The sequence below is a fragment of the Ictalurus furcatus genome, chromosome 5 (genome assembly GCF_023375685.1).
Source record: "Ictalurus furcatus strain D&B chromosome 5, Billie_1.0, whole genome shotgun sequence".
In the NCBI taxonomy this organism is placed as follows: domain Eukaryota; kingdom Metazoa; phylum Chordata; class Actinopteri; order Siluriformes; family Ictaluridae; genus Ictalurus; species Ictalurus furcatus.
The window spans coordinates 20,830,675-20,857,137 of NC_071259.1; the positions used below are offsets into that span (position 1 = coordinate 20,830,675).

Sequence of the window (26,463 nt, forward strand, 5' to 3'; positions counted from 1 at the left end):
GGTTGCTAACTGAATGATCAGAGATCATGGCCAAGGTGGAACCACAACAGCAAATGAGGAAAAAAAAATTAGATGGAAAGGTTCTGTGATAGGTTGCAAGGGCATGGGATTGTGTTTGTATGTGTGTACAGTATGTGTGGGTGTGCATCTCAACTGATCCAATACAAAAGTCAATTCTGTCCCACTCTGGCTGGGAATGTGTGAAATCCCTTCATCTGTTGGAGTGTGATTGGGTACCGGTGGGACAGACTGAAGGACCTTACAGGAATTTAAGAGCTTTGCAGGGGATTTCAGCCTCACTGCCACAACATTCTGTACAGATCCACCTTCTAGTGCCTAGCCATCTCTCTGTTTGTTTATGAACAAGGGAGGTGTGCTTTGTATGTGTTTGTATGTGTGTACTGTTTGCTTGTGTATGTAGGTAAGTGCCTTAAAGCAAAGAGACTGAGGAGAATAAAGGGCATCTGGAGGCTTGTGCACATCTGTTAGTTTTCTCTAAATGAACCTTCTCTCACTCTCAGCACAGTGAATGACCTACTCTCCTAGAGCATACTGTATCTGTCAGCTTACTAACTCATCACACAGACACACACACACAGACACACACACATGCACACACACACACACACACACACACACACACACATTTGTCTTGCTATCCTTGTAGCAGTTAGAGGTGTACCCCTAATCCATAAGGGCCTGGCCTAAATGAGAAAGGTTTTTCTTAATTAAATATGAACCCTATGATCATGCTCCCAGAAACATTGGAAAACACTGGTCAGCACTATCAGCACACCATAATTAAATGCTGGAAATGCATCATGCACGGTGGTCTTTGTTTGTCCTCTAAGCTTCATGTCTGAGCTTGTGCACGTGTCTGCATGAAAGTAAAAACCTCCTACTCAAATAACTTTTTTGTTGCATCCTATGGGATCCCAGTCCCTATGCACACCTTTATTCTCAACTAGATGCCCTGTGATGACCCTTTCTGACAAGTGCTCTATAAAAAAAAAAAAAAAAAAAAACAATATCCCTGCTATTCATATCTGTCTTTGTATTTGTTAGGAACACATTATCTGTCATTTTGAAGAATGTATTTTTATTTGGTTACACCCCTTGTAAGGATCTTCTATTGACATAATTATTAACCAGATTCTCTCTCTCTCTCTCCCTCTCTCTCTCTCTCTCTCTCACACACACACACAATGTGAATTCTTCATTAGTGTCTGTTTGTGGTTTTTTTTGTTTTGTTTTGGTTTTTTTTTTGTTTACTGTCATTAAATGACAAATTACAGGGTAGAGTTTTGGCCTTTGTTTCTGCAAGCACTTGATAAAACTGCTGGAAAACTCCATTGTGTACTCAATTGTCATGGGAATAATAAAGGCAAATAGCATTGTTGTTGCTGTCTTCTCACAGCTAAATTTCCCTTATTTAGATATCTGTTTCTCTATAATTAGTGCTACTCATACTTCTTGTTTTTTGCAAACATAGGCACATAGGACTCTAACAGTTTTCAAGATATTTTGCTCAAATGTCTAACATATGTACATTCATAGCACAGATTCAGCCCTACCTGTGATATACACTGTGTTTTTCATCCCAGTTATATTGATTTTGTTTGAACTGTATTACTGAGAATCTACATGCTGTAGTTTTTGTAACTCACACTGTCTGGTGAAAGGATTAATGCACATGTAAAACCAAGTCATTATCTCTCAGACAAAAGTATTATATTAAAGTGAACAAATATACTTTGGCTCTAGGCAGCTATTAATGTCATATAGCAATGACAGGAGTGGGAGAGTCAAAGGATTTTATTTTTTTCACATTAAAATGAATAATGAAGGGAACTAAAAAGCTTTGGAACTACAAAGCCAGCTTTATACAATTTTATAAAAACTCTATACATTTTTCCCCCACTGAGAAAACTTAGTGTGTATGCACTCCCTAAAGTTCACACTAATTGACTCATTCCCGAGTAAAGATAAAGACATTCTTATTTATAACACATCATGATGTTCTTTACAATGAGACTGAAGTGTGCTCACATCACATGGATACCTTGCACAACAAGGTCATGTAGTGAAGATATGATATAGTATTTGTAATAAATACTCTTGTGATACAGCCATCTTTCTCTTTCTTCTTCTTGCCTTGTACACATGTCAGACTTTGTGTAAACCTTATAGAACTATCTCCGTAGCACTATAGAAGTAGTCTGAGCTACAGGTAGCCTGTCTTCTAAAGCTGACCATACACTCTTATCCTGTCCTATTATCTCCTTGGTTGCAGTGACTTCTGGATTTTTCAAGGCTTACAGTGAGCTGACAGTCTCTACCTCTAGCACTGATTCAAGAGAATTCACCAGTTAGGCGACAGGGTCTTGTTTGTGGCTAAAAAGAAGCCATCAAAGCCTTTGTTTCTACTGCTTCTTTCTACTACTTGTGGTAAGAACACCACTTCCTCCCTGAGAAGATCTGTTGTCCCATATGGACAGAGCGATTTGTTGTCCCAAATGGACAGAGCGATTATCAGCCACATTATGGCCACCTATCTACTTCCTGGTTTGGCCATTTGGAGTGAAAGTTAAGTTGATTACTTTGACCTAACAGTCTAGGAAACACTCATGAAGTCAAGAGCCCCAATACACAGGGCTTTTATTTTCTCAGGTGGTGTGCACCCCATCCATTGGATCCAGTGTGCTGCATGGTTCCTAGAGTACTAGCTTTAATGCAGGGACTATGCTCAAGATGTATGTGATGGCCATTGTAATGCATCACAGTACCATTGATGGTGTCTTGCTGGAGGCAAGGTGCTTTGATTTGCCTCTTCTCCTAAAGCCTGGCAATTGATCTCCCTCTTGTTCTAGAGCCCTTTAAGGCTGCTCCTTATGAGCCCATGCTGTATGCCAAATTGAAACGGGTCTCTCTAAAGACTGCCATTGGGTAGCAATCACAAAAGCAAAAAGAGTGAGGGAACTGTATGCCTTGGCACTAAGACCACCATTTGCGCACTAGATGACCGATGATTTTGGAGTGAGCTTGAGTGAGCCAGGTATTCTGCCCCAGGTAATATCACTCAATTTTGTTAAGCAACTTATTGATCTTGGGGCCTTCATGAGGGTGAACCTGCAGATCATTCCCTGTTATGGCCAGTACATGCCCTATGGTACTTTGTGGACTGAATGGCTGCCATCTGATCACCAGATCAACTGTTTGTCTGTCATGGAGGAAATATCTGGGGTGCTCCAATGTCTATACAGAGACTGGCCCACTGGATGAAGACGTCAACACTATGGCCTACATTGTGACATGCCACTCTACAATTGCCATCTCTGCTTCATGGGCATTATGTAGATGCACAACACTCTAAGGTTGTGCTGCTAAATGGGCATAACCATGAACCTTCTTCGAGTTTTACAGAGTTAACTTTACCCTGGCATAAGTGTGGGGTTTATTTGAACACCTTTCCAGTCAGTCATAAAGTGGGTTGGTTCCTTATGACATTGTGGAATTCATTATCCAGGAGATTTTCACTGCCCCTTGTGGTTATTGATAGAACCCGCCTGACACATTTAATGGTCATCTTAGTTGTGCCATATGATCACCATCTTATTAAAAATTAAATATATTAAATAGACCCTTACAATATTGTATGTATGTTTAAAAGCACTGTATTACCATACTAACCTATGGGAACTGAAAGGACCAGTATAAAGATTATATAAACCAGGAGAAGAATAGATCATCAGAATAAAGAAAATGCATATGTTATTTATGTGCTGCACAAAGGTTAGCTTTTAATTTATCAGGGTCCCATATTATGCAAATGTATAAACTGATTCGGTGCTTTATGGATTTTTAGAGATGCCCTCCACAAGTTGACATTTTAATTTTTAAGACATTTTAAGATATATTTGCTCACATTCTATGAATATCTAATGTCTCTATTTTCTTTAAAACAAAACTGCTTATTTTCCTAAAGTACACAATTATTTATGTGCTCTGAGTTTTAAATCAACAACAACAATAAAATCAACCCTGCATTACTGAGTTCAAATGCTGGTAGAAGTGTGTTACTCTTATTGCCACCTCAGCATTAGCTAATCTGCTTAACTTGCAGGCAGTTTGGGGGGTAACCTCTATAGTGGGTCAAGCCTCATTGTAAATGTAAGTGGGTTTTGTTGTGCAGTTTGTGTTTAGCTGTGGTAGTGCAGCTAAACCCTTATGAGCTTTAGAGTCACTGGAGAAGCTCATAGCTAAGTGGATATATAACAGAATTACAGATATGAATGTTATCACTCACTGTACATGGTAACTGCCATTATACCCAGCAGCAGTGGCAGCAAAGGGGCCAGAGCATCTGATTTCATTGCCATGCAGGACTTCACAGTTAAAGGAAGCATTAATGAAAAATAGCCTTACCACTGCCTTTTACAATTTAACTCCTAATTTATTAATTAATTCTAGTCCCTTGGTTGAGATCTGGTACCAGTGGGTTCAGTTTAGCTCTGTCTAAAATTTAAATAGAAATCTAATAAGTGCATTTTTCCATAATAAATTATGCTGCTGCATTTTAATATGCGTAAGGCTCATTTAACAGTAAAGTATTTCAGGATGCATTAGATGAGGACTCATTAAGATCATGGGGTGAATGACTAGCACAGTGGCATCAATGTGTTTTGTGAATGTATTTTACAAGGAGTCGTAGCAAATGTGTTGGTGTTTCTTTTGAGGTTGGATGTGGTCGACTTATTACCATCTCACATAGTTCATCCTAAGCATAAGTAGCATTCATAAGTAATTATTAGTAAGTAAGTGTTATATATAAGTGATAATCCTTTCACATAGGCAGAGTAAACTTTGTTTTTCAACATCTTAGTTGAAAAATCCACTCAAGGCACTGTCCAGTGTAGGATTGAAAAAAAAAGCTATCTTAGTCTACTGCTCTCTTATGATCAAGGGCGGAAATTGCTGAAGCTGAAGCTTAAATGCATGTTTTAACTGTATGACTTAAATATCTGACTATGACACATTTAATTAAAGACTCCAATTTATAATAACTCTTAACTTACAGCATCTCACAAAAGTGAGTACACCCCTCACATTTTTGTAAGTATTTGATTATATCTTTTAATGTGACAACACTGAAGAAATGACATTTTGCTACAATGTAAAGTAGTGAGTGTACAGCTTGTGTAACAGTGTAAATTTGCTGTCCCCTCAAAATAACTCAACATACAGCCATTAATGTCTAAACCGCTGGCAACAAAAGTGAGTTCACCTCTAAGTGAAAATGTTCAAATTGGGCCCAATTAGCCATTTTCTCTCCCCGGTGTCATGTGACTTGTTAGTGTTACAAGGTCTAAGGTGTGAATGGGGAGCAGGTGTGTTAAATTTGGTGTCATCGCTCACACACTCCCTCATACTGGTGTCGTTTCTTAAGTGTTGTCACATGAAAAGATATAATCAAATATTTACAAAAATGTGAGGGGTGTACTCACTTTTGTGGGATACTGTAATTATCTGACTCCAATTTGCTAGGTAACCTGATTCCAAAGAATAATCTTTTAGTCAGTGCTAGTAATGTAATATCTCCGTGTTCAATTTTTCTATTAGTGCAGAGGTTTCTATCAACATGCAAACCTAGGCCTTTCCGACTTACTTGTCAGAGGTTTTTATTTAAACTTGCAAGTATTAGCCTATTATAATAGCTTGTCAGAGGTCGCTTTCAAGCACGTCTAACGCACTAAAACTTACCATATAAATCATACAAATCATGCACTCTTAATGAAATATACTTTCTTTCAGAAGAACTACTCAGTATTTAGGGATACAGTAATAACTGGGTTTATTATCCAAAGCACAAATACACAATATACAGAAAGTAAAAATAGAGAGAGCTTATAAAGTCAATGGACTGAGTCGCCGGCATAGGATGCAGATGGGATCGCATCTCTGCTACATGTTTTTATACCCCTGAGTCTCTTTGTGTAATGTATAATGACCAGAATATCAAATGGGAGAGACACAATGTGTTTTATGGCAGGATGGACCTCCAGCTTGGTAGGCTCACCATAAGGTGTTGCATGTTAATTTTGTTCATGAGAATGAGTCTGTGGAGTCCGTGTCTAAAGGTCTCTCGTGTGGACCAGGTTGTCCCAGTATGTGTGTGTGTGTGTGTGTGTGTGTGTGAAGTATAAAATATAGAATCGTAAACTGTAAACGTTATTTTGTAAACTTGCATCATATGATCATGTTATCATATCTTATGATGTCACCACATTGCTTACCTGAGGAATATTTTACTTAAACATAATTTAGATGACCAGATTTATGACATTTCGGATCATTTTAATCTGACCAGTCCAACATCATCTTACTGTCACAATTTATACTATACCAGTCAACAAAATAACAAACTGTCAGGTGACTGTCATCAGCTAGCCCAAACATTTTTTGGTTGTAGATATTTAGTAGAAAATCTATACAAATTCTATAGACTATCAACTTCACTTTATTTGGTTGGCCCAGTATATAGACCTTGATAAAGAGTAGATCATCTATAGACAGATCTATATCAGCTGGTTCCTAGCCCTATCAAGATTTTGCATTCAGTTCAGGGGGATTTAGTAATACACTTTATATTGTGGAAAGATAGATAAAGATAATTTGACATGTTGTTGAGAATTAGTTTCAAGGCTGTTTCAGGACAGTCTATCGATGGTTCATAAAGAGCCTAAAGTGAACTATCAAAAATAACATGCAAGTTCTGCAAGCACTGAAATCACAAATCAATATGAAAGATCAGGTTATTTTATATCCTACTATACATAATCACTGTCAGTGGCTGTGTTGAAAATCAACATGATTATGTTTCTGACTCTATGCTGATAGAGTTTTCTTAATGCTGTCACTGTGATTAGCCATGTGTTGTGTTTAGAATAGCTGTCATCCAGCAAATTTCACTAAAAGCTTTAATTGTCTTAGTTTCACATGATGAGTCAAATGTCCTCTTTCATTTATTTCTGGTCTAAACTGAATATTTAATGTTTCTGATGGACCAACGGTCTGTGACTGCACAGCTTATCTCACTGAAAAATTGGTGTTTATTTCAGAACATTCTGGTAGACCCTTTGCCTGCCTGAAAACACATGAGTTTCCATGTCCCTCTATATCACTCTGCCACTGCTGTTGTTCCTGACTCTGGCTATAAACATGTTTTTTTCCCCCTCTTTTTTCCCATTTCCCATTTGTATTTTAGTGAAATCTGATGGGCATTGGCATATTGATGACCTTAATAGTGATGTTTGCTTTGAGCTTCTTGCATCACATCCTGAGCTGTATGTCCAAATACCAATTTTCCTGCACCTGACACATGACAGTTTGCACTCTTGTTTAAATACCAGCACCATTTTTCATCCTAATGAGTACATGTGCACACCTCCCAAGATGCCTCCCCCTCCCTGACGTTTCATATGACAATGCTGTTTCCAGTTAAATTGCATTATGTTTTTGTTTTTTTATTTTTTTTCCCCCAAAGTCACAGAGGAGGACATTATCTGCACGTTGTGGGATATGTCAACGCGCAGCAAAAAGCATTGCTTGACCCTGCATTTAATTGGAACATTTTTTATTGCCTGGAACTTAATGTTGTGTCCTATTGTAGGACATGCCTGAGCAGAAACCAAATTGCAATCCCAGGATCTGCCCAAAGCTCTGCCAGAATTTAAATGATTCCTGATGTAGAATGCAAAATTTGCCACACAAACAGAGTGCAACTTATTAGGCTCAGAAGTGCCGTCATAAATCACATCCTCATCTACAATCAGCCTGCCCATACAAAATTAGATGCTAAAGCATGGCTGGCCCAAAAGGAAAAAAGCTCTGTAAATAGTGGTGGTAAATAACAAGCATACTACTGAATCACATCTCTGGACTTGCTCTCCTCACTTTCATGTGTGATTAGTATGTAAAAATATTCTACCCTGTGCATTATGACTCTGGCTTGGTTAGCAGGCTTTGTTAAAACCTTGTTTGATCAGTGTTTCTTTTGTGCAGTTGAACATAATGCTCTCCACTAATATTGGCACCCTTGGTAAATATGAGCAAAGAAGGCTGTGAAAAATTGTCTTTATTGTTTAACCTTTTGATCTTTTGTTAAAAAAGTTAACAAAAATACTCTGCTTTCATGGATATCAAACAATTGCAGACACAACACAGGTTTATCAAAAAAAATCTTTGTTAAATACAGGTGTGCAACAATTATTGGTACCCCTATGAATTGATATGATTAAAATATATTTGAAGTATATTCCCACTGATATTAAAAAAAAAAAAAAACTTTCAGTCCACCTGGGTGACTAGGAACAGGAAATTGTTCAACGATGACTTCCTGTTTCATAGGGATATAAATATTAAGTAACACATAGGCCAATAGTCATTCATAACAATGGGTAAGACCAAGGAATATAGCTGTGATGTACAGCAAAATGTTGTTGAGCTTCACAAAATAATAATTAAGAAGTTCCAGTCAGCTGAAAATTCTTATTTTTCTGCAGGTTTGGTCCTCCATAGAGGACATGATCTTCCATTTACAAATCACTAATTTAGTTATGACATACAGTAACTATTCCAGTATTGCACTGTTATTATTCTTCCTGACTCACTGTTATTGAGTTTCCTCATGAACGACAACTTCACTGAGCTTGACCAACTCATGTTTGTCCACAGACAGACAGGAAACTCTGGTCTTCAACTTGCAATTTGAAACTATACACAGCATTAACTAGTTTGATTTGCATGTGTGCCGTACTATATAAAAATATATATATATATAAAAATAATAATAATAATTAAAAAAACACTTTCTTAAAGATTTATTTATTTAGCATTTTACACAACACTTGCAAGGCCAGTGGGAGTTCTGATGTTTGATCACATGCAAATCAATTGGAAATAGGACACGGGATGTGTGAACATGATTGATTCTGTTTGGCTGTGCTGGGGAGCATTGGGAGCAGAGAGCAGTAAAAGCCACATCAATAATAAAAAACCCAATTCACTGGTGGAGGTTGTAAAAGGAAATTAGATGGGTCATTTCGAGTGGTTTCATCATCCAAGATTTTGGTGTCCCATCAGAAGGAAATGGTGCATTTTCTGTGAATTAATGCAGTATCACAGAAGCTCATTTTTCAACTACTGAGACATTTCCTTCAATTACAGGTTAGCTACAGTGAAGGTTAATAATTTTAGGTGATAATTCCAGAGTTTAAATTGTGAACTCATATTTCTTCAAAATGTGAAGGAAATAGTTACAGTAGCTGTATTCTTTGACAATGAACATTCATCAGACTGAGGATTCAGTGTTTTGTGATAACTCTCGTCATTATAACAGCTACTTTCTATGGCCTATCACTGAAACTTTTCTTAGGGTGCAATATTCAGGCCTCTTGGTTGGATCTTGAGGAAACGGGTTAACCTATATTCACAGTTGTTTATAAACCATACCCTTATAATCCCTTACCTCTTCACGAGGGTCAGGACTTAGTGAACTCTTTAAAATGTTATAATACTTTTTGCCTTAAATTTAAATTTTGTTGATATTTTATGTATTCTGCAGTGTTGCATTAGTGTGTCCAGCGGGAAAAAAGCTAATTTCATATTTCCAAACATTTGAAACAAACACTTTGGTCTACCATTTCTGAACATTCAAAACACACTAGAGAATTTTTTTGTATGCCATAAAAGACAAAAGTATATTGAATTTTTCACACAAAAACATAATTGAAGATTGGATCTGCAAAGATAGAGACAAATGAAAGAACAAAGAGAGCAGAAGAGCTGGGGCAATTTCTCCAAGATTCTTGGAACAACCTACTGGACAATTTCCTTATAAAACTACACAATGGTGTTCGTATGAAAACTATTGCAATTTTAAAAACACACACAAAGATGCTCACACCAAATACTGATTTAAAATGACTTAATTAGTTTTTCACTGTTTAATTCTATTTTATTTTATTTTTCTGTATTATTTGATTCTTGCAATGTATGCAGTGTATGCAATTCTCATCCTATCCATTACTTTTGCCTGTGTGTTTGTAAGGAGAAAGCAAATACAGCCCCAGTAGGGAGGCATTTATTATAAATGCTAACTTAATAATAATGTAGAGTACATTCAGCTGGGATCTGATATGTCGCTGCAGTATCCTCTTATTGTTGATTTCCAATAAATGTGACATAGTTATAAAACACAATATGATAAATATATTAGCTGTATATTAAATATATTTGATATACCCTATTATTACAAAAAATATTCACTGTGTTACTAATTTCTTCACTAATTTCTTTACTATATTCTGCTTAAGAAAGTACAATTGATTGATATACACTTATTTTGGCTTGTTTTTAGGGGCATTCCAGGGAAAAAATGTGGCACTATCATTTTAACAGCAGAGGAACTGGGAAACTGCAGGGTAAGTGTGCCATTTATGTAAATATTGTAACAGAGTACAACTCTGCTAAACATAATTTGTTGTGATGCTCAATTAACTTTTTAAAAGTGAAGCTCATACTAGGCAGTTTATTTCTTTACTGTAGTACTCAGCTTTCCTATTATGTAATGAAGATTAAACATACCTGTATAGCTGAAGCCATTTTCCAAGCCAAGGCTCAGAAAAAAAAACCCCAGAATAGTCATTTTCACACACACACACACACACACACACACACACACACACACACACACACACACAGACACACACACACACACACACACACACACACACGATGCATATATATACTTTTTCCAGACCAAGAGATGCCATTCAAGTATTTATTAACATGACAATAAAGATCAACACAATGATTGGCACAATATTTTTCAGTTCTGCTTTTGTGCCATAAAGCTTTAACAAAAATTAATCAAAGTGTTTCTTCAGACCTTGTAGGACAGTTTCTAATATGTCAGCATTCCTCTTTGGTCAGTTCAAGTGCAACTTTGAGTCTGAAGTTTATTTCAAATGCTTGAGAGGTTTAGAATCCTGAGACATCCTGGGAGACCTATGTGGCGTTGAGAACTTTCTAGTACATTTTTTGCTTTAGGTCTTGCGTTCATCATTTGTGATAAGGAGCTAGAATTACTGGAGAGATTATTCAGTATAATGGCTTATGCATTTCCTATGTATGGATGCATCTACTGTAATTGCAATTTTATAGAGTCACAGTGAACAACACTAGCTGGAAGGATAAGAGGCTCTTTATCAAAAGATAAAATTACTTCTAATAGAAATTTTTTTTGATGAATTATACAAATCATGAGGATCAGAAGGAACCTGAATAGAAAAAAAAAACAAAAAAACATTTAAAATTATTGAGGCTTCATGCAGGTGGAGGCTTCTCATGGATGTCTGAGTAGAAGCAAACCAAGGTCCTGCCATGGCCATCCCATTCCCCTGACTTGAAACCCATAGAAAACCTGTGGGGTGAACTGAAGAGGAGCATCCACCAGCATGAACCTCAAAATTTGAAGGATCTGGAGAGATTCTGTATGGAGGAATGTCTCAGATCCCTTGCCATGTATTCTCCAACCTCATCAGGCATTATAGGAGAAAACTCAGAGCTGTTATCTTGGCAAAGGGAGGTAGCACAAAGTATTGACTAAAAGGGTGCCAATAATTGTTGCACACCTATATTTAACAAAGATTTTTTTTATAATCCTGTGTTGTGTTTACAATTGTTTGATATCCATTAGAGCAGAGAATTTTTTGTGAATTTTTTGAACAAAAGATCAAAATGACAATAATCACACATTTTCACAGCCTTCTTTGCTCATATTTACCAAGGGTGCCGATATTAGTGGAGGGCACCATAGGTGGTCTACGGTATTGATAAGGTCATTTTGGATTAGAGATGCTGGCAGGGCATGATGAAAGGGCTGGTTGCTTATTATGTGTTTGAGCTATTTCTTGTTCAATGTCCCATCTTATGACACCAACAAAGTGGGACTCACAAATTATAGGTTCTATATAGGTTTTGCGGTCTCATCTCAGGGAGGAGTGGGATAAAGGCTTTAGAATGTGTCCATGTTGGTTTCCTTGGAACCAGGTTGAGAAAAAAAAACATGAAATTAAAATGTGAGTAAAAGAGTAATCACCCTTGTCATGGGTTCAACCACTTAGCTATCTTCAGCTACTTTAGACAAAGGGGTACTGTGCTATTGGTGACACTCTTCCAGCACCATTTTTATAGCCAGAAGCTCTCTGTACCTAAAGACATAATTGCACTCAGCTGGAAATGCTTTTGGAAAACAAGGTCACTAGATGGAGTTTTAAGGGTCTTAAGGGTCCCTGTTGCTGGTATCAACCTCCATGATAATGGAAAGTATAAGGTGTGGGTTGGTGATGCCTAGGAATTTATGAAAAATATCAGGGATTGGCCACCCAGTGATGGTGCTGAACTTGAACTTCAATATCATCAATACCTCCATGTTAACAACTTTAGGGATGTGAAATTCAAATTTCTCACATTTCATACATAGCTGGATCTTCAGGTGTCACTTTAGGAAAGTCTTAATGTGACTAACATGGGCTTCCATGGAAGGGGATATACTTCAGCTTGAGGGCCTGTGATGTACTCCTCACTGTGTGCTTTCAGTTTCCTTCCTCCTTTAGGTGGCCAACAGAGGATAGACATAGGGTGGGGTTGTGTCGGACAGCAGGTCTATGAATCAGCCATAGGGTCTGTGTGGAGAGAGTGCACAAGCATTGGTCTTGTTACAAACCTTGGCATATTCAATAACATCATCTCTGACCTTCAATTGGATAAACTAAGGGAGCTTAACATACCTCCACCTGCCTGCTGCTGGATTATCGATTTCCTGTCCTGAAACAGTACATGAGGATGGATGATCAGTTCACAGACCCGCTCTACCTCAACACTGGTGCTCCACAAAGTTGCATTATTTCTTCCCTGCTCTACTCACTGTACACCAAGGACTGTGCTTCTGAAAGTGACTCCATCAAGCCAATCAAGTTTGCAGATGACACCACCCTTGTGCGACTCATATCAAACAAAGATGAGTTCACATATTGGACAGAAGTCCAATCTGATGGCAGGTGTGCAACTTAGAGTTGAACATGCATAAACTGTGGAGATGATTATTGGTTTCAGTAGGAAGCATCCACCACACCTTCCTTTAGAAATAAATGGCTCAGCAGTCAGCAGAGCAGAGTCACACAAATTCCTGGGTACCATCATCAACCAGGACCTCAAATGGTACAGAGTTTCCAACACCATCACCAAGAAGGCCCTGCAATGCCTGCATTTTCTGCAACAGCTAAATAAATTTAAGCTGTCACAGAAGCTACTGGTCCTATTCCACAGACCTACAACAGAATCAATAGTTACATTCTCCAATTCTGCCTGGTTCAGCTCTGCAACTTCACACTCCTAATTCAAGCTACAGAGCATCATCAGAAGTGCAGAAAGAAACTATTGGCTATCAGCTCCCCACCCTTACTGACCTCATCCAAGGTGAAGAAAAGAGTGGGGAAAATCATGGCAGACTCTCACTTTCTTTTTCAGAATTTTCCTTCACAACACAACCCAGAAGAAGAGCCCTGATATCCCAATACCAGTCAACACCTGCACAATTTCTTATCCCAAGCTACAATTCTTCTAAATAAAAACTCTCCCTACATCTCTCCCCTCTGACATGCAACACAAGTCCCTTTAATAGACCAGTAAAATTCAGTTGTAATTACACTAACACCTGCAATAACTGCACAATAACACTAATTATAGTCTTAGTGATAATTATATTGCACCCCAACAATCTGCCTTATCCACATATCACATTAAATATTTGTACTGTCTTCCTGTACAGATATATTGTATTGTATTGTATCATAGTGTATTGTATTGTATTGTATTGTAGACTTTGGTCAATGTGCTGTCCTCTGCACCAAAATAAATAAATAAATGAAATCCTTGTACACTCTATACTTGGAGGATAAAAACATTCTGGATTCTAATTCTGATAAAAGTCATGGACTTTGTGGTTGTGCTTGTGCCCATGGACTAAAGGGAACTTGGGATACTTACTGATAAACAGGGAGATGTGCTTAGAGGGCACTTGTGACTGGTGAGGTGATGTGGCTTGGAGCACATGGGCTAGCTGAGAATTCTGGGAAATGTTTGTGCTACTTTGCTGAGGATTCAGGGAATTGGATTTGGGGAAATGTTTCAAAACAAAAACAGACATGAGACATGACAAAGCTCAAGATAAGATTACCGAGGACATGTTAATTTGTCTCCAGTAATTTAGGTAAGGACTAGGCTGTGTCTTCAAGTCATGTCCATAACAATCCAGCAAATCCAAATAGTCTGTTATCACACTGAAAAAGAGCAGGAAACGTCTGGGTTACGCATGTAACCCTTTTCCCTGAGAAGGGAATGAGACATTGCGTTTAGCATGACACTATGTAGCATGACACTACGCGACCGGCATCTGAAGCTTGTGTAAAATCATGCCTATTTATAGGCCTGCCATGATCAGGTGACGTGGCAATTAAGCACATCGCGTGATATAAATATGTCACCTATGAACTGTGCCATCAGCCTCTATTACCTGAAGTGAAGACGCAATTCACAGGCCTGCCCTGGTATGACAAAGCTACGCAATGTCTCGTTCCCTTCTCAGGGAACAGGGTTACATGCGTAACCCAGACGTTCCCTTTCAAAGGGAACTTTGACGTTGCGTTTAGCATAACACTATGGGAACGAGAATACCCAATACGTCATACCGAGGGTATGGCCTGTTCAAAAAGATCCAAGCCCGAGGGTTACTGCAATACACTCGAGCCCAGGGTGGAATGAATATCCAGGCTGTAATAACGAATGAATGTGTGTGGCATAGACCACCCTGCAGCAGCACACACCCCTTTGGACAAGGATACCCCTTTGGACAAAGCCTTTGCGGAGGTGACTGCCCTAGTTAAATGAGCCCTTATGCCCAGAGGCATAGCGAGACCGCGCGCCTCATAAGCAATAGAGATTGCTTCCACTATCCAATTAGAGATGCGCTGCTTTGACACAGCATCACCTCTACTGTCGCCGCGAAAGCAGACCAGCAGCTGCTCCAACTTACGCCACTGGCTGGAGCGGTGGACGTAAGTACAGAGAGCCCTTACTGGACACAGCAGGTGCATTCTCTCTTGTTCCGGTGTGGGGAATGGAGGAGGGCAGAAAGCCTGCAACACCACAGGGTGGGCAGCCGATGTAGGCACCTTAGGAATATAATCCGGCATAGGATACAGGAAGGCCTTGGCTAATCCAGGGGCAAAGTCAAGGCAGGAAGGGGCAACAGAGAGAGCTTGTAGCTCTCCTACTCGCTTGAGAGATGTCAGGGCCAGCAGAAGAGCTACCTTTAGAGTCAGAAGCTTCTCAGAGGCTGACTCTAAGGGCTCCAATGGGGCCCCTGACAGACCTTCTGGGACCACAGAAAGGTCCCAGAAGGCATGCGCAGCCTGCAGATCGGCCTCAGCCGCCTGACACCATGCATGAACCTTGGAGTTAAAGGATGTTGCCCCACAGAGGCTCCATCAACAGGGGCATAGCTAACCGAAATGGCGGCCACGTAAACCCTGATTGTAGAAGGAACGCACCCCGCTGAGAAACGTTCTTGTAAGAACTCCAGGACTGTAGCTATTGCGCAGTTCACTGGGTCTAGCTGACGTTCCTCACACCACAAGACAATAAGCTGCCACTTGAGTGCATGCAATTTCCTTGTGGATGGTGCTCTAGCATTTAACATGGTCTCTACAACCTCACTTGTGAGACCAGAATCTATGAGCTGGTGCCCCTCAGGGGCCAGACCCACAGTTTCCATAGTTCTGGCCGAGGGTGATAAATCAGCCCTCCGGCTTGAGACAGTAGATCCACTCTATTGGCTCAAATGGGGCCCCTGACAGACCTTCCAGGACCACGGAAAGGTCCCAGGAAAGTATGCGCGGCCTGCAGATGGCCCTCAGCCGCCTGACACCATGCATAAACCTCGAAGATAGAGGATGTTGCCCCACAAAGGCTCCATCAACAGGGGTGTGGCTGGCCGAAATGAGGGCCACGTAAACCCTGATTGTAGAAGGAGCCCACCCCGCTGAGAACTGTTCTCGTAAGAACTCCAGGACTGTAGCTATTGCGCAGTTCACTGGGTCTACAGTGGATCGCTGCGGATAGGAATCTCCCAAGGAGTGCCATCTAGCAGGGATATTATCTCTGAGAACCATATTCGAGCTGGCCAATAAGGTGGTACTAGCAGCAGACATAGACTGTCTTGGCGAACTCTGGCTAGAACTTGTGGGAGCTGAGTGATGGAGCGAAAAGCGTACAGATGTGACCTCGGCCACATGTGCACCATGGCGTCCAGCCCTAATTGTGCAGGAGGAGTGAGGGCGAACCACAGCGGGCCGTGTGTTGTCTCCTCAGAGGTGAACACATGCAGTCCCGCTTGGCCAAACCTCGCCATATGGACTCCACCACTTGTGGATGGAGCCACCAATTCCTGGGCCTCAGCCCCTGCCTCAACAGGATGTCTGCCCCATATTCCCAGAATGTGCATTGCACTCACTGACAAACTTTCCTTCTGCCCAGAGAAGAATTAGTTGCGCCTGCCTGACAGGGGGCACGAACATAATCCTCCCTGGTGGTCAATACAGTGAGACCACCGGTGTGTTGTCTGTAAACACATGGTGACCTCTCAATTGAGGAAGAAGGAATTTCAGTGCTAGAAATATGACCCACATTTCTAGGCAATTTATATGCCGCTCCAGATGAGGGCCGCACCAGAGACTGTGAGCTGGACAGCTGTCTAAGACCGCGCTCCAGCCCGTGAGGGAGGTGTGTGTCATTACCGTCTTGCATGGAGGAGACACCCCTAGAGTGTGACCCAAGGCTAGAAACCGGGGACACTCAAATTCTCAGAGTACGTAGGCATCCCCGTGTGACACTGATTATTCTCAGAGGTTTCGTCCTCGGACGAAACCCCCAACTTCTCAGCCACCACTGAACGGTCTTCTGTGCAATAGGCCCATAAGCGCCAATAGTCTCCCAAGATCCAGCTTTATCTTGCTCAGTGTTGATAGGATTGACCCTACGCATGTTGGGGATAGAAACACCTTCATCGTAGTAGAATCCTTATAACCCCTAGAAAAGTTGTGTACTGCACTGGGGAAAGTATACTTTTCTGAGGTTCAACCTGAGCCCCAAGCTCTTCATGTGGGTGAGAACAACATCTCGATGTTGAACCGCCAGTTCCCTGGATCGTGCTAGAATTAACCAGTCGTCCAGGTAGTTTAGTACACGGATGCCCTGGAGTCACAATGGAGCCAGAGTGACATCCATGCACTTTGTGAAGGTGCGAGGGGATAAAGCTAGCGATATTTCTATGTGGAAATATGCACCTTTTAGATCTATCATCACAAACCAGTCCTCAAACTGAATCTGTGGTACAATAAGTTTGGGCATCAGCATCTTGAACCTGTATGTCCGAATAGTACACTTCAGATGACGCAGATCTAAAATTGGCCGCATACTCTTATTTTTTGCGGACCAGGAAATAACGGCTGTAAAAACCTCCCTCCCTCAGGGAACGGGGTACATGTTCTATGGCCCCTTTGTCCAAGAGGGATCTTGCTTCCTGCGCTCACGTCGGGCTCTGGTCTGTGCTGACTACTGTGGAGAGCACACCTCTGAACCGGGGGGGTCGAACTATAAACTGGACATGGTAACCCTTTTCTACAGTAGACAGAACCCATGGAGACACATTTGGCAGTAGTTTCCACGTTTCCAGACGGTCTTTTAGTGACGTTAACTATTCCACATTCTATTGGAGGGAAAGCATCAGATTTCCGTTGCCCTGTTACAACTTTGCTGACCAGAGAACACTGAAAACTTGGGACCGCCTTGGCTAGGGGAGGCCCTACAGTAGCACTGGGGGCTAACTGCCCTAGCAACCTCATGTCCCCTGATACGTCCCTCCACGGCCCCTCAGGACCACTCTTCTTTGCCTGCTTGGCCTTTATGACCATTCTCAGATCAGGCCTAGTAGCAGGCTGCGACTGTGGCCGCCTGGTTCCCCTGGCTGTCTGCGGGGGTTGGCAGGCTGCTATACTCACCTTCTGTGCCTCCCTCACAATAGTGCTGGCCCGGGCTCCACTCATGGATGCCTGGTGACTTGGATGGCAAAGCCGGCCCCCCTAATTACCTGCCGTCGATGGAGAGAGGTAGCTCGCAAGAGCTAAATATCCATGCCGTTCATTCCTGACAATGGCCAAATAATCCAACATCGTGGGGTTATAAATACGGTTTATGCATGGTTTTCCCTAAGAAGCCTGATTTTTTGTCATGCACTTCTAGAAGGAAGTGGAGTTTCTCCAGTGTGAGGGATTTACTTTCACTGGGGAGAAAAAGGCTCATCCAGCCTTAGTAATCACTTCAAGCAGCTCTTCATATGCTGCTCTCAGTTTTTAGCACATCCTTCTGGTTCTTCGGAGTCAGAGAGGAATTATTACTATTATTTTTGTGTGTGTGTGTGTGTGTGTGTGTGTGTGGTTTTTCCTTTTGGCTTTCCATAGCGGAAGGAGGAGTCGCGATGTGAGCTCCAAAATCCAGCAGAGAGCCGAACCCGGAAGACAGAGCAAGAGATAGAGCAGCGCTCATCTCCGGCTCCTCTTCCGGATCCATAAGAGATCCCGCAAACCTGAGATGGCTAGCTGCCTCGGCAGCAGCCGGCCCAGATCCGTGAGGCTCTAAAACCAACTCGCTTCGGCTTCCGTGAAGAGCGCGAGTCACGAGCCGAGCTGCTTAATGTAGGCATTACTATGCGCAGCCTCTCGAGGTTGCCATCGCATGCTACACCCCTAGACACTTCATCCAGAAAGTGTGCACTATTCTCCGTGATGAAACAGGAGCAAGCCGTAACACACTTCCTGAATTCTCTCACTCATATTTGTCTCTCTCACTCATTCCCTTTTTTTTTCTTCTCTTTTTTTTAAAGGGATAGGAAAGTTCTGAAATTTTGAGAAAAGATAGCGAGAAAATTAAGCGTCTTTTTGTTTCTTTACACAAACAACTGACATGCAGTTTTTTGCTGAAGATAATAAAGGCTGATGGCACGGTTCATAGGTGCCATATTTATATCACTTGACGTGCTTAATTGCCACATCACATGATCATGGCAGGCCTATAAATAGGCATGATTTTACACAAACTTCAGATGCCGGTCGCGCAAGAGGCGCTCCCCATAGTGTTATGCAAACGCAACGTCGAAGTTCCCTTTGAAAGGGAACCTAGATTGTCTCTGACCAAATAATAAGAAGAAAGATTTTCTCACTTAGAATGTTCTAGAAAATAAGTCCAATTTCTCCCGGTTGTCCCATTAAATTTACTGCCACACCAGTGTTATGACATTCAATAAAACTCTGCAGCTGAGAGAACATTATAGTCCACCAGGGATCAGTAAGACACAGATTCAGAGCACTCTATGACACAAAGACTTTTGTAGTCTCTCTGCTTAGACCATATGGATGTTAAGACAAAAAAAAAGGTGGTTTTATTATGCAGAATTTTTTGTACTCTGTGTGCCAAAATATATTCCTGTTTCCTCCCAGACGGAATGTGTGCTATATTAAGTGAAAGCTGACATAGATAATGCAGACAAGTGTGCAGGTATTAATTTATTGTGGCGGAGCAAAGTTCATCTTTGTGCATAATAGAGAAAATGGTATTTGAATGCTTGTAGTATTACAGTTTTGTTTCTAGATTTGTGTGTGGTACAGAGCTCAGCTGCGGTGACACTGCACAACGGTTCTAACACTAAGTGTAATTGCAATGTTCAAATATTACACTTTGATTGTGTAATTGTTTTTGCATACCAAAATTAAATTAATTTTACTACATCACCTCCCCCCTCTCCCATATACATGTTATGAACACTCATTCTTTGTTGAAATTACATTTGATGCAGTCCATATTTTAACAAGTGAAACTTTATCCCTATTTTATTGTCACTCCCAAGTGCAGCTTCAAACCTCTGGCAATCTCAAAGGAATTATATGGCAGCTACACTCTGTTAAAAGAGTAGCATCTGTAAGAATGCTAGTTATCTTGCCTAGTGAAGTGTGCTGGATTATAAAGGTCTCTTTAACATGCGTGAAACTGTCATTTAGCTCAGACCTTTGGCAGGCTGCTCTATCCCCCCCCCCCTTCTTTTACCTCATCTCTCCCTTTTTTACTGCTTCTTCTCATTCATTGATTTCCCTCTATCCTTCTATCTCTCCCCTCCTAATCCTTCTCCATTTTTCTGCTCCAGACCTCAATCTAATCATATGCTTTAATGGACTCATAGCATTTTCATTGTGCCAGTGATGAGAATGAAACATGGAAATGCCTTATAAACTGTAGTAATATCCGTAACACTGTGCTAATGCATCATTATTGCTGTAAGGATTATTGTAGAAAGGATCCCCCAGTGCACATACATATACACACAGATGTGTGTGTATATATATATATATATATATATATATATATATATATATATATATATATAATCACACCCATTCCAGTTGACATTAAGACACATTGTTTTGTTTTTGTTTGGTCTTCTGCACATAAACGTAAGTTAGGCAAAGATAAAAAAAAAACAACAACAACAACAAAAAAAAATCATTATCCTGTGTCCTTATGCTGTAGCTGGAAACCCTAAATATTATTTTATGTGAAACTAAGATGGAAATTTTCATGCACAAGGTCTGGTTTTAATGTGATAATCTTGTTTCTGTCTACACAAGCTGATTCTCTGTAGCAATGCAAGCTGTAACTATAATCCTATTGGATTTACAACCTCTTGCTTTCTCAACTTCCCCCAGGACTGTGTCACTATGCAATTCTGTGCCAATAAGCTGGACAAGAAAGACTTCTTTGGTCGCTCAGACCCTTTCATGGTGTTCTACCGGAGTAATGAGGACGGAACGTGAGTTAGTCAGTTCATGTTCACTCTGAGTACTAAGTGAGTGTTTTTGAATATGTTATTCACATCAGAGATCTCTTACAGTGTACAGAGGATACTTCCTAAAATGTACTAAGACTAAATTTGCAGGCCAGTTCATCTCTGCATAGTATCACAGCATGGGGAAAAGCCTGCCTGTTTTTATACTATGTTTGGTTTCATTAATATATATGGATATACATACTGGGGCACACAGTTGCTTAGTGGTTAGCACGCTCGCCTCACACCACCAGGGGTTCGATTCCCACCATGGTCCTGTGTGTGTGGAGTTTGCATGTTCTCCCTGTGCTGCGGGGGTTTCCTCCAGGTACTCCGGTTTCCTCCCCCAGTCCAAAGACATGCATGGTAGGCTGATTGGCATGTCTAAAGTGTCCATAGTGTATGAATGGGTGTGTGAGTGTGTATGTGATTGTGCCCTGTGATGGATTGGCACCCTGTCCAGAGTGTACCCCAACTTGTGCCCGATGCTCCCTGCAATAGGCTCCAGGTTCCCCGTGACCCTGAAAAGGATAAGTGGTATAGAGGATGGATGGATGGATGGATGGATATACATCCTGATATTTATATGTTATGTATAACTAGCCCATTAACAGGAGAGATTATCTCATGTTTGTTTTTATTCTGTATTCAGGTTTACTATCTGCCATAAGACAGACGTGATGAAAAACACACTCAACCCTGTGTGGAAACCTTTCAGCATCCCTGTGAGAGCCCTCTGCAATGGAGACTATGATAGGTATGCACACACAGTGCCACTCAACAGCAGGATTATTTCCTACCAACAATAGCCTGGTATGTATAATTTCGGCAGTATGATGATCCTCAAATGCCTATGCCCCAGGCAGTAATGATTTGTGAGTGTTATTGTATCCAAGAGTGTAAAGGGGAGGTATTATGCGGCTTCCTGCAGAGAAAGCAGGTCTTTTTTGATTGATAGTTACAAATAACAGTCCTGCTCTTGATGTATATCTCACTAAATGCACCAGCTGCATCTGCCATTATATCTGAGAGACACATTGGAAAGGGATTCAAAAAAAAAAAAAAAAAGCCAAAATGTGTTTTTTTCGGGTTTGTGATTCAGGTAAACCTTACAGACACTCTGGCAGCTGTGTGTTGTCCGATACTATCAGAGACACCTGCCTCATAATCCCTACTTGGCTTTCCATCCCATTTCTGTGTGTCTTTGTGTACATACTAATCCATATACTTGCTCTTCTGGCATGCTATGTAGGATTCTTATATACTGTACACAAACGATTTCTAAAAATGGACAGATGATCCATGGCAAGAAGTTTTCATACCCCTTACACCAGAATGATTCTGAGTACAGCTCATTTATCTGCTCCTGATGGGATCAGGCTGACAATTTGACATGTAGCTCTAAACATCAGTAACTCTAAACAACTCATGTGGCAAAGACTGTCAGAGGTCAAGTCAAGACATTTCAGGCACTCGACATACAGTATTGATTTAGATTTGTTACTGCCCAACTGTCGTTTAAATCAAACTAGACTAATTAATGTTCACTATTAAGACTAATGATGTATGAATAAATCTAAAACAATAATGATTACAATTAAAGCCCTTCATGAATCAATAAGAAAAAATTGAGTAAATGAATAGTTATGTCACAAATAATATCGAACATTATAAATGGATAAATTAACAACATTAATTTTTATACTGCACTGCAGCATCTTATTTATTAATCTATGAGATTGGAAGACAACACAACACTTTTGCTACACAAAAGCAGTTGATGTACCATGTAAGTATTTATGGGCATCTGTTGGCCGATGTATAAAAAAATCAAAAGAAAATTATCTTGAATGGCTAAAATGCTGTCTGTCAACAAGTACAAAGTCATAATCGGTTAAATCATACATTTTAACCCATAGTGTATGTGTCTGTGTGTGTGTGTTGGGGTTTATACATGCTGACAGTACTGTCATTCCAATACCCCACCCCCCACCCCCTCCTTTTCTCTCTAATTTGGTCACCTGCCAATACCCACCTTCCACCCAGCTCTGCTCTATCATATGACAGCTACCAACCTGGGAGGCTGAACACTATCACATAATCACATACTTACTCTGAGACACGTGATGCCAGCCAACTGCATTTTTTCAAACTGCTACTCGTGCTGTGTCACAGGGTAGCATAACACACTCTGAGGAAAGTGCTATCTGCCCAACACAGCCTACATCGGCCAACAGATGCCCATGAATACTTATTATCACTGTGATTGACACGGGAGAGAGAGTATGCCATCTCTCCCACCTAGAGAGCATGGCTACATTTGTTTCCTTGGTTCCTTGCCACAGATGGCTGTGGCATTGTTGGGATATCTGTACAATAGAGTAAACGTTGTTCAGTTGTACCACTCTGGTACCTTTAACTAAATCGTCTAAAGCAGAAACCCCTGAACATGTATGGATGGTGATGAGGATGAAAGATGACCTCTAATGATAAGACAGTTGTAAGTGATTTTTAAGTCCTACAGAGACAAATAAACTATATGCTGCTATACTAATGTTGGATATGGGTCCAAAAACAAACTACAGCTTCTAGTATAGTGTAGTCATCAGGCTTTTGTTACTTCCAAGTAAGGTATCGATCTACCTGTGCAGTGTTCTGTGTAGACATCATCGATAACCCGTGTGATGTACATTCAGATATCAACCAATATGCTCTATCAAATAACTGGCATGTAAACTAATTTCATGTAGAAATTACTTTACTGGTCAGAACACATAAAGGCTGTGATGGCATAAATAGTCAGGGTAATCAATATCAGCGGGAAGAGTTGTGCCATGTTTATATATTGGATGAATTATAATGAAGTGAAAATTCTGACGTCTACACCTTTCTACACCTTCTGTCCAACAGTAGCAGATGGAATTGGTGTAGGTGTTACTTGCAGATGGCATAGGTGTTACTCACAAACTCTCCAGAGTTGCATTTGTAATTGCGCTAAGCTTGATTACAGCAAATGTGTATTTTTATAACCCCAGATTACATCTGAGCACTGTAAAAATTTCCCAATAGTACAAAAATAACATGAAGTAGTAGAACATAGGCATTGACTCAGTGCAAAGATAGTCTCTCTCTCTCTCTCTCTCTCTCTCTCTCTCTCACACACACACACACACACAAGAATATATTACAGCTATAAATCAAACAGCCACTGCCATAAAGAAGTAGAAGTGTGTTAAACATAGAACAGTGCAACAGCAAATGTCAGCAATTGTAAACAGCAGCATAACACAGTTCTATAAAGCAGTATCAAACAAAGCCTTGTAGAATGCTGTATTCATTTACATTGTGCTCAGTATTTATTCTAACCATCATCTACCATTTTCAGAAGGCTTTAGGAGTTTCCAAACACTTACACTTACTGCTCAAACTTCAAATGAAAAACCTCTTAGATGAAACATGAAGGTAGAATCATTTAGCAGAGAGACAGCCATAACTATTTAGTCTATATAGCACCCTACCTGGGTTACATTTATTTTTCAAATGGTTTTAGAATTAATCAATGCAATCCAAGTTAAAGTTGTCTTAGGGCATACAATGCACCATTAATTTTCAGGAGATTTCAGCATGAATGATTTTTTATTACTTTCATAGATTCTATCTTGATTTAGATGTGATTTGATTCTCTTGCTCAGCCCTTTGACTCACTGAAGCGTGTGATGTTACAGAAGCCTGCACTTTCTCGGTCTTGTATTGTCAGTTGATCAGTAGCTGGTAGGTTGGATTTTGGATTTGGTTTTGATTCTTTTCGGCTGCTGGCAGGCTCATCTGGGATATTTTCTTGATCTTTCTTCGATTATAGCTTGAAATCTTTCTTGAGTTGGCTTTTGTCATTTTCAGATCTTGCTGTGACTTAGCTGCAGATTTCTGTTGTTGTGTAAAACCTACTTCTATAAATGAAGTATCAACAAATCCTTTGTTGATTTGCATGTATGCTTTGGGTCATTGTTGTGCTGAAAGGTGAAATTCCGTTTCATCTTCAGCTTACTAGCAGACACCTGAATGTTTTACACTCAAATCAACTGATATTTGTACTGTAGCTATTTATGATTCCCTCAACCTTAAAAAAAGCTCAAATTCAAGCTGAAGAAAAGCAGCCCTAAGGCATAATGCTTCCTCCACCATGGGTATGGTGTTCTTTTGGTGGAAATGTTTTTGTGCCAAATATACCTTTTGGAATTGGTCTCATTAGACCATAAAACATTTTGCCACATGGTTTGGAGTGATTTATTTTACAGATTAATCAGTATTTGTCAGATATTCCTGCAGCTCCTTTAATGTTGTTGGTGGTTTCTTGGCAGTCTCCCTGGTAAGATTTTGTCTTGTCCTTTTATAAATTTTTGAGCGATGTCCTGTTCTTGCTAATGTCACTGTGGTTACCCATTTTCTCCACTTGTGAATGATGGACTTCACAGTGTTCCATGTTACATCTAATGTTTTGGAAATTCTTTTATACCCCTCTGCTGATCAATATCTTTCAACAAGAGAGATCCCGTACATGCTTTTTAAGCTCTTTGCGGACCATGGCTTCAGAAGTCAGATGTAACCAAGAAGATGTCAAGAAAATCCTACAGAAACATCTGGTCTTTATTTGGTCATAATCAGATTAATTTAATCAATGACGGCTGTATGATAATTACTTTCGCACATGAGATTGAATATGATTGGTTCATTCTGAACACAGCCACATTTCCAATTATAGAAGGGTGTGCACACTTATGCAGCAAGGTTTTGTAAGTTTTTTATTTTTCCTATTTTCCCTAAAACGTTTCTGATTGTTTAATAAAACATTTTATTTTAATATCAATTGTATGTATTAATTTGATTGGCAACCATTTTATTCTGTGCACTGATGCTAATGTGTCTCCCAGCAAGACACTGGCACAGTGGTTAACTCTGTCAATCAGTCTAATTGCTTATGTATTAAAACCTATGATGTTCCTGTTAATCTCATGTGTCAAGTTTCTCCGGAAAGTATAAACAACCCGACACACGATTTTCCCAGTTCAGGCTGCTAACTTCTCACTTCAAAAATGCTCCGTTAATTCTCAAATATTGCTGACTTTCCTCACATACCCTGAGGCTATTTTGAGATAATTCTTCAAAAAGAATTTAACATGCCTTGACAGACAGAATGCAGCAAGATTTCTCTCCCAACTTGTTTCTTTGTTGTTCTGCAAGTTCTTGCAAATCACAATGGGCTTGTTTTGTTGGATACTTAATGGCATGTGCTTGATTATTACCTATTTGCAGTAACAAGGTTACAAATCAAGAGTGTCTCTGTGTAATTGGCAAAATTATTGCTCCATGAAAAGAATGTGATTTTAATTATTCAAAGTGTAATAATAATAAAT

General features: G+C 40.1%; 1 protein-coding gene across 1 annotated transcript in view; it reads left to right on the plus strand.

The window, feature by feature from the left end:
• Positions 1–26,463, plus strand: part of LOC128607891 (copine-5-like) — a 100,176-nt gene that overhangs the window by 43,197 nt on the left and 30,516 nt on the right. Inside the window, exons 7-9 of the mRNA XM_053625142.1 lie at positions 10,418–10,481; positions 20,934–21,037; positions 21,705–21,809. Of these exons, the coding sequence (XP_053481117.1) occupies positions 10,418–10,481; positions 20,934–21,037; positions 21,705–21,809 (273 nt within the window). The remainder of the gene's footprint in view (positions 1–10,417; positions 10,482–20,933; positions 21,038–21,704; positions 21,810–26,463) is intronic.